Source organism: Aphelocoma coerulescens, chromosome 1, assembly GCF_041296385.1.
Source record: "Aphelocoma coerulescens isolate FSJ_1873_10779 chromosome 1, UR_Acoe_1.0, whole genome shotgun sequence".
Taxonomy (NCBI): Eukaryota; Metazoa; Chordata; class Aves; order Passeriformes; family Corvidae; genus Aphelocoma; species Aphelocoma coerulescens.
In genome coordinates this window covers 68,419,665-68,434,369 of record NC_091013.1, presented here as the reverse complement: position 1 = coordinate 68,434,369, position 14,705 = coordinate 68,419,665, and the positions used below count along the sequence as shown (strand labels likewise).

Genomic DNA, 14,705 nt, shown 5'->3' with positions numbered 1-14,705 from the left:
TTAGCTGAAATAATTCCACTCAGGGCAGATTTCACTACTTTAGCTGGATATTCTTCACTATTTCCGTTTGTCTCTTTGCTCAAACTGTGTCTTTGCTATCTCTCCACACCAGCCAGATTTAACACCTGCCTCTTAGACCCTCACCTATCCATTCCATGCTCTTATCATTTATTGCCACTTACAAGGAAATTATCAACATTATGCAGCTCTTCCACTTCATTAATCAAGGACTTAAATTGGAAAGTTGAGGGTGAGACTTTCAAATACTTGCTGCATTGTTTATACCCACATATTGGAGCAGTAAAAGAGAAATTACAACATGGATATTTTGAAACAGACTGAGATGACAAATTTCATTAAATGCCCATGGTTTTAATGGGATGAAATTGAGATAAATTCAGGGCAGAAATCCCACAGACCCCATGGGGCGCTGGGAATGACAGACACCATGGAGAGGTTTTGTAAAGCATTGTGAATTATTATACATGCAAGCTGATCAACTGCAACCATTTGATTGAAGTCCAGTTTGCCTGAAGCAAGAAAGGAACTAAAATTCATCAGATAAAATGAATTTTGAGAAAAAAAAGATTTTTTGAGCTAAATTTTTTTTTGCAGGAAAATTTTCTGAGTATTAATGAAAAAAGTTGTTTCTTATAAAATAAACCCTACATATTGTAAAATTAAATTTTATTCAAAGCAACAGAATGAAAATACGTCTTACTGAAGAACAAAAAAGCACTGAAATAAGAACGTTCTTAGAAAAATAACATCTTTCGTTAAAAATCTCATAACACTTTTAAAAAATCCTTAAGAATTTAGTAATAGACATCACATACTGCATATGATCAATGTGTAGATGCATCAATAAATATACACTGATAAGATTAGCCTTTATTTTAGATATTTATCTACAGATTTTAATTTTGAAGCTGTATTTCCAGTCTTGAAATGTTTGGATATCAGATACTGAAATATCTTTTCAAAAATGTGAACCTGCTTTTCTTAATTTCCATAAATTAAGACTCTGATGGCAAACCTTGCAACTCTGAGCAGGGCAGCAGTTCAATACACTTACAAACATTCTCTGTTCCTTTGAATAAAGCTTGGGTTAAACACAGTATCTATTAGTGCTGGTAGATAACTTTCGATTAGAAAACATTTGGATCTATCCTGCTTGATCCTTATAGCTACCTAGAGCTGTAATTTTACTCTTAAGGAACACATCTCTTAGAACCTAAAACACCTTTGAATGGATTTCAGAGAGAAGTTATTTCTTTGTTGTTTCTTTTGCACGAGACTGAAAAAAAACCTTACACACAGCCTGTCTAAATTCCAATGTTGTACTGAAACTTGAGCAACTGCAAAAACAATTTCCAGCAACTGTGGAAATTCACAAAGATTTATGCCATGTCTAGAACACTGCCTTTTGTTGTTTATAAAATTATAATTATGGTTAAAGTCTCACTGTGAAAAATAACACCAAAATTTGACAGAGAGAGATATGAAAGGCAATATCCTGAACTATGTTTGGCCTCAAAAAGTTTTGTGGATCCCTGGCTAATTTCGGCCTTACCTTTCCCACAAAAGGTTGGTTGCTCTGTGCTATTTTTGTTCCTTACCATTAAGTGATGGGAAGCAAGAGGTTCCTTGGGGTCAATCTCTGCATGCCAAGATCAACAACCTTTTAGTATGTTTCTTGGAGAACATATTTTTGCTGGGCTGTGAAACCATTTAACTGACAAACTCAACTTTGCTCTGCTATGTGATGTAGAGTTTTTCACAGATACAAAAAGTGAGGCAAGCTGCTAATGATCTAAATGCTAATGCTAATGATCAGTGAAGCAAAGGAAAGTCATTCCAGGGAATTCAGTGAGTATTGACGAGGCTTAAAAAAGCTCTTCTGTTTTACACCTGGACAGATGAACTCATCTCTGCTGAAGGTATATGAAGGTAATAAGAGGCATCCTGGCATAATTCAGGGGCTTCCACTCTCTGGGGCATATTTTGTTAACAGAGTACAACTATTTCAGGAGAATATGCACAAAATCAAACACACACCTCTGGCTTTCCCGTGGGTAAATGGCTGTTTGTGAAGGGAACAACTGTGCACAGTGTCTGGGTCCTGTATCAGGTCACTAAAAGTACTTGTGAAGGAAAAAGTCACCTGGCGTTTTTTTATTATAATCAAAACAGAACACTTTTCTTTGGCCTCCATTTTGGAAATAACAAGACCATTCTAGATAAAGTCTTAAAGTACAAAAAGCCACATATCAGCCAACATCACCAACAGCCAAAGAATAAAATAAAATAATCTATATAGAAATTATTTATCTTGAATACTTACAACTTGAGTAACAGTAATCAAGTAAAAGGTCCTATTATGGCAAGATACAGGCATCCAGGAGAAGAAGTGGCTCTCCTGATGTTTAAATAAATAATTTCATTATTGAGTCCAGTTTTGGAATACTGAAAAAAAAAGATACATTAACTGGCTGAAGTGAACCTAGTGGAAGGCCATCAAGCTGAATGGGGGCTAGATGACATGATGTACAAGAAGAGTTTGAGGGATCTGATTTTGTTCAGGCTAGAGAAGAGAACACTAATGGGCAGTTAATAGTCTCAAAGCTCAGTTGGTTAGAGCATGGTACTAATACTGCCAAAGTTGTAAGTTTGATCCCTGTATGGGCCTTAAGAGATGGTCCTTGTGGACCCCTTCCAACTCAGAATATTCTGTGATTCTGTATTGCTGTTGTCACCCACTAATGAAACTGCTAGTTCTGAAAAGCTGGAGCCAGACTTGTTCTAGAGGTGCAAATTGGAAGGGCAAGAGATAATGGTTGCATGTTGTGGCATGGGAGATTGCAACTAGTATCAGGAAAAAAGTTTACCAGTTGCTAGACACAGGCACTGTGAGAGAGGCTGTGAAATATTCATCCCTGGGGAAATTAAAGATCTGACTGCACAAGAACCTGAACAATGTGATCTGTCTTTGCAGTTAGCCTGTGTTGAGCAGTAGTTTGGACAAGATGGCCTTGTGTGGCCATTATGTATATTATCCTTCCTTAAACAAAGTTGTGTTCCTGCCTTCTCTGGGGTTGTTTTCCTCTTCTGTGCTATATATGTCACTATTGGTTATGTACTGTTTCATCTTGCCAGCCATACTGCCCTCCGTATCTGCTCCCTGAAACATGTCAGTTCATACTAAGTGCTTAATTTTTTACACAACACTTTCCTGACCTAATTTAGATGATGATGCACACTGTACTAGTCACCTCTAAGATCAGCTATTCTGAAGTGTTTTGCTGTGCCATTGATTTGGATGTGCATTGTGCTAAGGACTGACAGGACCATACATTCCCATACATCCCACCAGCAGTTTGCTAACCACAAATGTTTGCAATTTTGCACAGTTCCCAAACATCCACCTTCTCTATAGATTCATGTACTCCAATAGCATAAACCATTCTGACAGAAAGCATGGGGAACACATTGTTCAAGAGATCCAGTAAAGCTGCATTCCTGCTTCAAGCATTCTTCTGAACAATGCAATTAAAATGAACATTTAAATATGACCATAAAAGAGTGAAAAACTCATCAAAAGAAATTGCCAAAAAAAATGTCCTTTGCTGCAGCCACCCTGAACATCTGACAGGGAGCTTTTTAACCTCAGCTGCCAAACACTTAATTTTTCTGGTTGATGCCTTTCTCCTCTGAATTTCTTAGCATTTGCTGGTGAAGCAAATGCCCACTGTGAGGACACAGTACAGTCACTGCTAGGTTTGAGGCCATGGTTTAGGACAGAAGAACAGCTAGGACAAGTGTACAGGGATCAACGTAATCCTTACATGAGCTGCAGTCAAGGCATACAGAGGCTGAAGTGGGGTCTTATTTGATTTCCCCTCTGAATCACTGCTATCATGCTCAGAGAATACTCAAAAACTGGATGGGGAATATGATGGAAAAAGCTGTTCTTCCTTGATTTTTTTCCCAAGATGATATTCTTTATTTTCCTGTTCATTTTACAATGGTGATAGATTCTCAAATATAGTAAACAGGCCTATGTTTCTGTAGTGTGAAGCAACAGCTAATAAGAAGACAATTAATTTTCCTTATGAGCCAAAGCTTGTTTCTTACTTCTCTAAGTGCAAGGAGAGGAGATTCTGGCTCTTCTTACTGAGAACTTTTTCCACAACTACTTCTTAAGGTTATGACAGCCTTGTAACACTGACTTACTGTTCCATGGATAATCACCACATACTGGAGCACCACTTGTGTAATCATCTAATCATGTAAAAGACAAAATTAATGCAGAAGTTTCCTCAAGAGACTTTTAAAATGTAAAGTCGATAGTCTCCATGGAAATGTAGCCCAATACAAGTTTTTCCTCTGAGCCTCCTACTCTAGTGACACTTTTAATATGTGCTAATTATGCACATTCAGCCTTCTGTTACATAGTAGTTGGCAAATGCTGATTACTATTTGCTCACCGGAGAGCTTAGGTCATTATGGACAGCCTTGAAACTTAAATTGCATGAAATATGTCCTGAAGTTCATGTTGATGAGGAACCTGAAACAGTGAGCTTTTCTTCCTCTCTTAATTTTAAGAGAGATAGTATTAAAATGGAAACTACATCCACAGCTATCTGAATTAAAAGAAAACAAAACAATTCTATTGTTTAAAATATTAATAGTTTTGACATATTGCTGCTGCTCCAGGATATCCTTTCCCAATTAAGTATTTACTTGGTCATGTTTCAGGTTTCAGAGAAGAACTAAAACCCTAGAGACACACTAGTTTTGACTCAAATGAAAAAATTTTTTGTTTACATCCAGAAAATGCAAAAATATCTCTGTGTACCTCAGACATAGTCTCCCTTGAAGAGTGCTTCATTTACTCTTTTTAAGGATACTGCATAATTTTATAGTTTGAAGAGATGAGAGAAGAAACTAAATTGCAGTCTGGAAACAAACCTTAGCTTATTGATAAGGGCTTAAGAAAAATATTAAGTTGATTAAAAGATGACTAGACTATAGTTTGTACGTACGTGAATAGGAAAAGAACAGGGTTTGGCTGAGATTCATTCCTTTAGAAAAAAAACCACCACCACCAAAAAACACTGAAAAAACAGAACAACCAAAAATCCACCAAAACAAAATGAACAAAAACAACCCCCTCAACAAAAACCAATGGAACAAAAAAACACAGCATGAAAAAGACCTGAATATACAAACAAAAAAGCTGAAATAGACACGTTCATCACATGCTGCGAGCTGAAATGTCCTGTGGAGATGTGTGTCTCCTTCATTGGTAGGGGGAAATTAGGTACCTAATGAATTCCCTGAGATTACAATGGGTGAATCAGAGGCCTCGTTATTTGGGTGGGCTAAGGCACTACAGCAACCAAAATCTGAAGGCTGAACACAGAAAATGTGAAACTGCAACAGGAAACTTCTAGTTAGGAAACACTAGAGATCAGTGTGTAAAATACATCATTTTGGATGAAAGAGATTTTGGAAGGCACGGTTTTCCTGAACAGCACAGCCTAGATTAATTACAAACTATTTAACCACACGGTATCAGAATATTGATCTTCATCCATGCTCATGAATTTTTGTTTATGGAAGTGACTCCCTTGACTTGACCTATACTGCTTGCAGATGAAGGGTTTGCTCAGCACAGGCATAATCTGGCCAATATGAGTCTATACTGAAAATATTAATGTTGCTTTTAGAAGTGATAGTCATCTTGATCGCCATAACTCTCAGGATTAATAGCTTCTTCAAACAAGTGCTTTGGGATGCTGAGTTACTTAAACATCTTCCTAAGTAAACAACTATGTCAAGGGTTGAGGGCAATAGAGGTTCTTCCCACTGAGTGTTTTCTGGAGAGGAGCTAGTTACTACAATTTTTGAATTGCCTTTACCAGAAACTAGCTCTTGCCCTTCTCAAATTGTGCCTCTTTCTCTCAGCTCTGTTAAAAGACAGGTTAAGGATAAAATCCACTTTGGCATGTCAAGGTCTATGTGTCAGCTATGCATTTGTTCTTATTATCCTTTAGCCTCCGGATACTGTGAAAGCCGAATAGATACTGACCACCTGCTATTTTGGAAGGCCAGACAGAAAAGATACTAACATCTCCTCTGGGCATGGCACAGCACAGAAGAGCCTCCTACTTCTCCTCAATATTGCAGCACTTATTTCTAAGGAAGTAATATATTAAGCTAATAACTTTTATATTGGTTTCTCATTTCTTGAAGGTACAAAACTGGGAAAATTAACTGGAGGAAATTTTTCTTTTAATATTTAAATGTGAAACTTGCTTACTGAAGTTACTTACTTGTCTGTAAGAAATATCAGTCTAGACAACCTCCCAGACTGAATAATTTCTTTGCAACAATCTTGGATATTGTCTTTTTTAATGTAGTAGAAATATTTACCCAGCCAAGGACAACACACCTCACAGTGAAGGCTGGTGGTGAGGACTGCTGTGCTACCATGGGAGAAATACCAAAACACAGTTCACCTGTGGAAGGCAGGTCCTTCTGACTGGTGCCTGACAAGTAGTGTACACAGGGTTTTCAGTCATGCACACTTGTTTTTCTAAGTGAAAAACATATGCACACCTGCCTCCTGCTTCCCACAGCGCTCTACCAAGGTACATATAGAGGAAAAGCCACTGAATTATTGTTCTCCGAAATATCAGGCACAGCCAACTAGTGTATTATGAATTCAACACTATATTGTAAATTATATGGGATCAATGGGGCCAAAAGCCTTGACAGTTTAATTGCTCTAAAGAAACCCACAAGTTTGGGGAAAAAGGGAAGATACACAGTATCTTAATGGGAAGCTCCGGGAGAAATAACGGTATCAAAATCCCACCAAAATTTCTGAAATTTTGTGCAGGAACCTATGTGATGACAATTTTAATGAATATATCAAACCTAAATTCTTGCAGTCAAGACTACTAAGTCCCTCCTTCTGTACTTTTATTTTAGACAAATATATTTGCCCTGACCTGGTCCAAATTGTGTTGATTCTTAAATAAGAAAAAGGAGAGAGACCACAGCACACTGAGAGAAATTACCATCTGGCAGGGTAGACAGGCAAAGTTAGGGAGCACCTAGGATAATCCTAGGATCACAGGATGGAAGAACCATGTTTAAGGATGACATGGCCCACAAAAAGTAGACTTTTAATAATTCCAGACTGAATTTTTTATTTTAAACTATGAGGACAGAGTGGTAATTTTTTTTTTCCATTTTAAAAATGCTAGGGAATTTTCTTTTTCCTTCTAATACAGGATATTTGGTTTGAATTGAGTGACAAGTCCTCATCACTGGTCTTGCACCAAAACAATACTCTGTGTGCGTATTTTAATGAAAATACTCACTTGAAAATGCTGATCATCACTATTTGCAATATGTGGGTCTGTCATTTAGAAAGAAGCATACTGTAGGTAACTAAGGTTAGTAATAACGCTACAGAAATTACATTATGGCTCATTTCCATACATGAAAAATAATTATTCTGGCAAAGGGATCCTTTTATAAAGTAGACTAGCAAGTTAAAAATATGGAAACTTACAAGAACCAGAAAAATTTCTGGTCTGGAGAAAATTGATATTAAAATGCAAAACAATATATATGTTTCAGGGCACTGCATAGTCATAGGAAGGAACCCTTGATATCTTTTGTTTTTCCTCACTGTAATCTATGAGATGGTGACACTCTGGATTTTCAAACTCTACTGTTTGTCTACATTGTCAACTACTCTTGCTAAGCACTGGAGGAGATGGACCATTTGCCTGCTTCAGTAGGTGAATAATTTATTGTATCCTGCCTCAGGAATGCTTGGCAAAACCACAGGGGTCAAAAATACTTTTCACTGTATTTTCTTTAGTAATACATTTACCCAGGACCCACGGTAATATCATCCACTCGACGATGGTTGGTGGGGGTCCCTGCATGCTGAGGTCTGACCTGTCGATGTGCTGAGAGGCAAGCAACAGCAGGAACAGAAAAGTCAAGTACGATGCAGTATGGCAGATAAATTTGATAAATGGCTTTCTGATGAACAGCCCCAATGGGCTTTTGGGAGCTATCAGGTAGCACACAGAGAAGACTGGGAAAAGGAGTCCTATCACAACACATGTCAACATCTTCACTGCCCAGTGTCGCCTCCGCCATCCGGGGAACTCGTCGTACCAGCGGGATGCGAGCAGCTGCTGGCAGTTGGGCTGAGCAACAAACTACAGAAAGAAGAAAGGAAGAGAGTTAGTTTCTTGTTACCTCTGTAAAGTTTTTTCATTCTATGTATGTTTAGTAGGTAGAGATTAAAAAAAAAATAATAAAAATCCACAGCCTGTGCAAGCCCACTCATGCTGATAATACCAGTAAGACAGGGCTGGGTCAGCCTGCCTTACCTTCAATGCCAAAAGTATAGTGCAGAGACAGAAAATAGTAGTTTTCACAATAAAGCCTCACTTCCCCGTCGGTTGAGCACACAAAGAGTCAACAGACTGTGAAACACATGGACCTCAAAACCTGACTTGAAACTGAAAAGCAAGTTCACAGATACCTCCATTATTTAATCAGCAACGTTTGTGAAGAATTCACAGAACATGAGGTAGAAGTTGACATGAAACCAAAGAGCACAACAGAGATCTGCAAACAATGAAACTGAATTCCACAGCCATGAACAAACTGTTCTCAGTATATTCCCTGCTAATTCTCTAAAAAGCAGGTTTACATGCTTTAATACTGACAAAACTCTTACAGACGTAGTATAAAATGCTTAAAAAACCACTAGTATTGCCCAGTATTTCACTAATCCTTGTCAGGATACACACCTATCCTGTGTGATAGTTTATGGTCTATCTGTTTCCATTATGGGATTTAATTTCTCAGAATATGATCCTTAAAACTGAATTTCACCAAAACACCCCAAAAGCAAGTAAATATTTAATATTTTTCAGATAGCTTTTCAAATAAGTATATATCAAGGTTTTATGTCATACTTTTCTTTGATCACTAGTTCCTATTTCCCCATTGTTTTCTTTTATAAGGTGACATAGAGTAGCAGCACACAAGAGTTGACACAAAAGGCATAGAATAGAAGCAACATATGTATCAAAGAGGGCCAGAGTTGCATTTAAAAAAAAAAAAAGAAAAGAAAAGGAAAGGAAAGGGAATAAGCATTTTCCTTCTGGTACTCTGGTGCGTTAACCCCGGCTGGATGCCAACAAAGCTGCTCTATCATGCCACTCCTCAACTGGGGAGAGGAGAGAGAGAAGGAAAGGCTCATGGGTCAAGATAAGGACAGGGAGAGATCACTCACCATTTACCATCATGGGCAAAATAGACTCGACTTGTGGCAATTAGTTTATTACCCACCAAACCAGAGCAGAATAATCAGAAATAAAATCAAATCTTAAAAACAGCTTCCTCCCACCCCTCCCTTTTTCCCAGGCTCAACTTCACTCCCAAATTCTCTATCTCTACCCCCACATGGCGCAAGGGAATAGGGAATGGGGGCTGCAGTCAGTTCCTCACGTTGTCTCTGCCACTGCTTTCTCCTCAGGGGGAGGACTCCTCACACTCTTCCCCTGTTCCACCATGGAGTTCCTCCCATGGGAGACAGTTCTCCAACATGACTGTCTACAAGATGACTCCTTCCCACTGGAGTCATGCAGTTCTTCATGAGCTGCTCCAGCATGAGTCCCTTCCATGGGGTGCAGTTCCTCAGGAATAGACTACTCCAGCATGGGTCCTCCATGGAGTTGTAAGTCCTGCGAGAAAACTTGCTCCAGCTTGGACTCCTCTCTTCACAGGACCACAGGTCTTGCCAGGAGCCTGGTCCAGTGCAGGATTCCCAGTGGGTCACAGCCTCCTTCATGCATCCACCTGTTCCAGTGTGGAGTTACTGAGAGGTGCATGTGGATCTCTGCTCCACCATGGACCTCCATGGGCTGCAGGGGGACAGTCTGCCATACCGTGGTCTTCTGCACCGGCTGCAGAGGAGTCTCTGCTCTGGCACCTGGAACATCTCCTCCCCCTCCTTCTCCACTGACCTGGCTGCAGAATTGTGTTGCTCACATATTTTCTCTCCCCTGTACCCTGTCTGAAATTGATCCTGTGCAGTAACTTCTTTCCCCCTTCTTAAATCTGCTATCCCAGTGGCACCACCATCACCAGTGATGGGCTCAAATTTGGCCAGAAGCACATCCATCTTGGATTCACCTCGCATTGAACATGGGAGAAAGGGAGAATCTTCTGGCAGCTTCTCACTGAAACTACCCTGCTACCAAAATCTTGCCACGCAAACCCAATAGGCTTACACTAAGTGTATCACATACATACATTGGATTAAATCATTAGCTGAATACTTAGTAAAGCTATGCACAAACTTTTTTCCTCTTATTACAAAATTGTTTATTTTCACTAAATAATTTCATATTTGAACTCTAATCAAATGCACCTAGTATGGGATCTTACATTATTTTGATAATACTTATAACCACAGGAGCCAAGTTCCTTTGGGGATGAATAATAGGTAACTTTTTAAACTGTTTCTAAAATCACTGGGATTACTACTGGTAAAAAATGCTCCTTAGATTGGAATGAAATAAGAGTCAGCATGCATTTTTCTATATATGTCTGGATCTTGTCAGAATTGATTACCTGAGCCAAATTCAAACCTGGTGTATGTTAATGAAATGCCAGAGTCTTTAAGTAGAGACAAATTTGCCTACCAGAGACCAGCAGTGAAGCTGCCTCTGACTGTTGTGAAAGATAAGAAAATTTACTCCTACTGTAAGGATCTTGAAAATAGCCTTAAAGAAGAGCAACACAGTGTATTCCTCCACTAGGAAAAATGAATTCTCAAGGTTTCAGATTGTTTCTTTCAAGGTATAAATGTCTGGAATAATAGTGTACGCAGTCAGAGAAGATGGTTTCAAAGTTATGTTTTTGCCAAGCTTATTTTCTCTAAAAATTTTTTCAACCTAATTAGTTTGAGTAGGTACAGATTAGTGTTTTGCTTGACTGGTGAAAAAGTGAGACTCGTGAAATAATTCCTCAATAAAATATTTTTCTCTTTTTGCCCCAAAGAGTACCAGCTCCATGTTTGCTGCCTCCTGTTTATAAAATCTTCCCATTATGCATCCTCTCACCCAAAGTAATCAAGATCCTAAATCTTGCCTGTGCCCGCTTTCTAAACACCCTTGGCCACCCCCACAGTGTTGGGGACCTACATGAAGGAACAGCTTCAGTGGCTAGCAAAAGCTGGTGACAGATGTAGGGGACCTAATCCTTGCCAAGCATGGCTAAAAGGGAATTAATGTAGAGAATATTAAGTAAAAGGAGGGGTTTTTTGATGTCCAAATATTGGGCTGCCCTGGGACTGGGCAGACCAGAACTGGTGCAGAGGTACCTCATGCCATGAAGAGATCCTTGCTGAATGCACCATTTGGAGGATGCTCCATGATGGGGTGGGCAGTGCATTGCTTAGTTCTAATCTTTGAACAGATTAATATGCAAAACTGTCAGTGTTAATAGAGAACGCATTTCAGAACAGGCTTAAAAAAACTTTCTTGTCTCCTAATACCCATATTAGATTTTGTGGTGTTGGGACTATTGTGGCTAAGGTACAATGTGTTAAGGATGGTGTTCTGAGGCACAGGAAGTTTTTCAGTAAGTCTGGAAAATTTTCAAATCCCAGAAACTGAAGATCCAATTTTTAAAGTAATCATTTCATAAGAAATTCGCTTTCACTTTTCTCAAAATACAATTTTGACAAGAGAGTTCTAGCACTGGTTGGATCCTGATTAAAGGAAAAACGTACACGGACTATACATTTGATATGGCTGGAGACAGAGGGAGCCTTGGTAATGTGCTTTAAATCACTTGCCATAAAATACTTAAGAAACAACATAGGGTATGGTATAGTATGGTATGGTATGGTATGGTATGGTATGGTATGGTATGGTATGGTATGGTATGGTATGGTATGGTATGGTATGGTATGGTATGGTGCAAGCATATAAAATACTACGTCCACATTTTAAGAGCTGTATGCACAGGGAAGCAGTTCTGTGCTATAGACCAGTGCTGCAGGCAAAGGTCTATATAAGAAAACACAACACAGTGTGTTTATCTACAAATGATATATGCATTTCTGAGAGGTCCTAATATCCAGTTTCATGCTGTTGGCTTTTTATGTAACAACACACTGGCAAGGTTGGTTAGCAACGTCCTGAAACAACAAAAATATCCGGCTCTTCACTGAAGACTTTTCTTTATGGTTCTGAGATTAATTTGCCAGTAACATTAACTATGAACCAATCCAAAGTATTCTTTGGACAACTGGAAAATTATCCTAAATCTCTTGCTGAAACATCTTTTAAAGTTTAATTTGTCAATGAACTGTGTGATGTTATTAAAATGTCCAAACTAATCCTCACAGATTTGAGTACTTCCTTCATTTTTGTGGTCAAGAGATTGTCATCATATGCTGTGAAATATGGTCAGTAGTTATATCTACATTTATTACATTAGCTGAATAATGAAGGAAGGTTTTGAACAGGGAACAGTTATATCCTGATGGAAGAAAAGTGTGCACAGTGGTACACCCTACAGTCTTGTTCTTCAGCTGCACAGAAAAGGTGAGCTTGTCCCTTCTAGTCCTTGTGGACCTGTTTTCTCCAGAGGAAATGAGGGGAAGATGTTTTTTTTCATGCTTTGTAAGTAAATATTTGAGAGCATACAGGAACTGAGGGCAGGGAAGCCTTCCTGGGACTCACAGTGTAAATGCTGCCCATGTAGCCTGTCTCAGAGACACTACTCACAGCTAAGACACAGTTAAATAGATCAACTAAGTTAATCTGTGATTAATATATTTTATTACTGATTCCAAATTCTTATTACTCTTGAACTTTTAATTTCTCCACCGAAAAGCCCTTCTCGACAGAAAAAATAAGGAAAAAAAATCTTCATGACAATATTCTCTGGTCAATTCACATTTATATTATAACTATTAGAAACCTTCTATTAGGAAGGAAGAGTTAGAACTGGATGGAAGAAAGACATGCTCCAGCATAGGACAATTCCTTTATAAATGGATTGCATTAAATCTAAGATGATCACATATTAAAGCTAAGTAGACTTGCAAGTTCCCTGATGAACTTTGAGATTAAAGAAAAAAAATTTAAAACTATTTTACACAAATATTTTGTGACTAGCAGAAATAGACATACTCTGTGACATTAATTTGCCAGTTCTGCATTGCCTATGCCAAAATATTTTCACTGTGGTAAAATTTTTCTTCCTTAATTGGAGAGATTGGAGGTATTCTTTTACTATTCCTGAGTATCTTTTGTACTGTCAGTATTATGTTATTTGACTTTGACATTGTGTCCACATAATTAGCAATTAGCAAGTCTCTATTTTCACATTATGATGGCTTCCAAAAGCTTCCAGCAGTTTGTAATTACACAAGGGATTTTTCTATATGATTTTTCCTGATTTCACATCTTTAGCTCCTTCATAGAGTCTACCCATCTGAAAATGTTCTGGTATTCAATCTCTTAGTTGTCACGCTGGGAATTGGCTCTTCCCTGAGACCATTGAAAAACAGAAATTATTCACAGTGCCAGCAAAAAGAATCTGGTATAAATAATAACAGAGCCTGATTCTAGTGCTATGCAAGCATATACATAACACAGAATTTAATTTTCACTTCTGATTAAATCTAATCTTTGGTTTTGCTATAATACATATCTCTCAGTCAATGAAATGATGAAGAAATAACACAACTGATACTATTAACTATATATGGTCTTTATAGAAATAATACTTTTATAAATAATATATTATCAGAGTAAGTTTTCAGCTCTTTACCATACCACAGTGTTGCCTTCAAGTATTTATTTCACTGTATTATGAAATAATAATACAAAGATATAAAAAACCTCCACTTGTAACCAGGTGCTCATTTTTACATTTATAAAAGCAGTCTAACAAAATCTGAGGTCCAAATTAAATTCTCATTCTGACATCAATAGGCAGTTGAGATTGTTATATGAAAAAAGGACGCAATTTTTCATCTAGAAATGAAAACTGTCAAAGAAAATTTACTTCCTTTCTGTGTTATACACAAGTGAGCTATGCTGTAGCACAAAGAACTGTCTCTGATAGCATTCTCTAACAAATGAACATTAAGGACTTTTTTGAGGAGGAAACATATCAAAACATTTATCATAAAATTTCTTATTAATACTTTTTTGCAGTCATGGCCCGATTCTGTGTTGTGCTGTGCTGTACTGCCATTACAGCCACACTGGTAGGAAAAGTTTGCTCTGAGGTCTGCTGCTTTGTCACACACACTTCCCAATGATAGTGCTCCCATTTGACAAGAACTAAACTCAATTCCTTTTTCTTTCCCTAGAATATGTTACTTTTAATATTTTACAGATTTTCACAGATATTTAATGAGAACCCAGTGTCTTCTATTTAGTTTAATTTCAAATTCACATCATTATTTTCTATCTATTGGTTGTGAAAAGCATTGGCACTAATGACAGATTCAAGTCCCAATCTCACTAAGACTCCTAAATTTGGTAGATTGTTTCTCCCTTTAGAGATGTCACTGCATGTTCTTTTCTGTACCTTCCCCCAAAGGCTATATTTGAGAATTTCAGCACTTA

At 38.0% G+C, this 14,705-nt stretch overlaps 1 protein-coding gene across 1 annotated transcript in view; it reads right to left on the bottom strand.

Moving 5' to 3' along the window:
* TRPC4 (transient receptor potential cation channel subfamily C member 4) overlaps nucleotides 1–14,705 on the bottom strand; it is a 133,598-nt gene that overhangs the window by 30,011 nt on the left and 88,882 nt on the right. Inside the window, exon 4 of the mRNA XM_069011898.1 lies at nucleotides 7,916–8,252. Within this exon, the coding sequence (XP_068867999.1) occupies nucleotides 7,916–8,252 (337 nt within the window). The remainder of the gene's footprint in view (nucleotides 1–7,915; nucleotides 8,253–14,705) is intronic.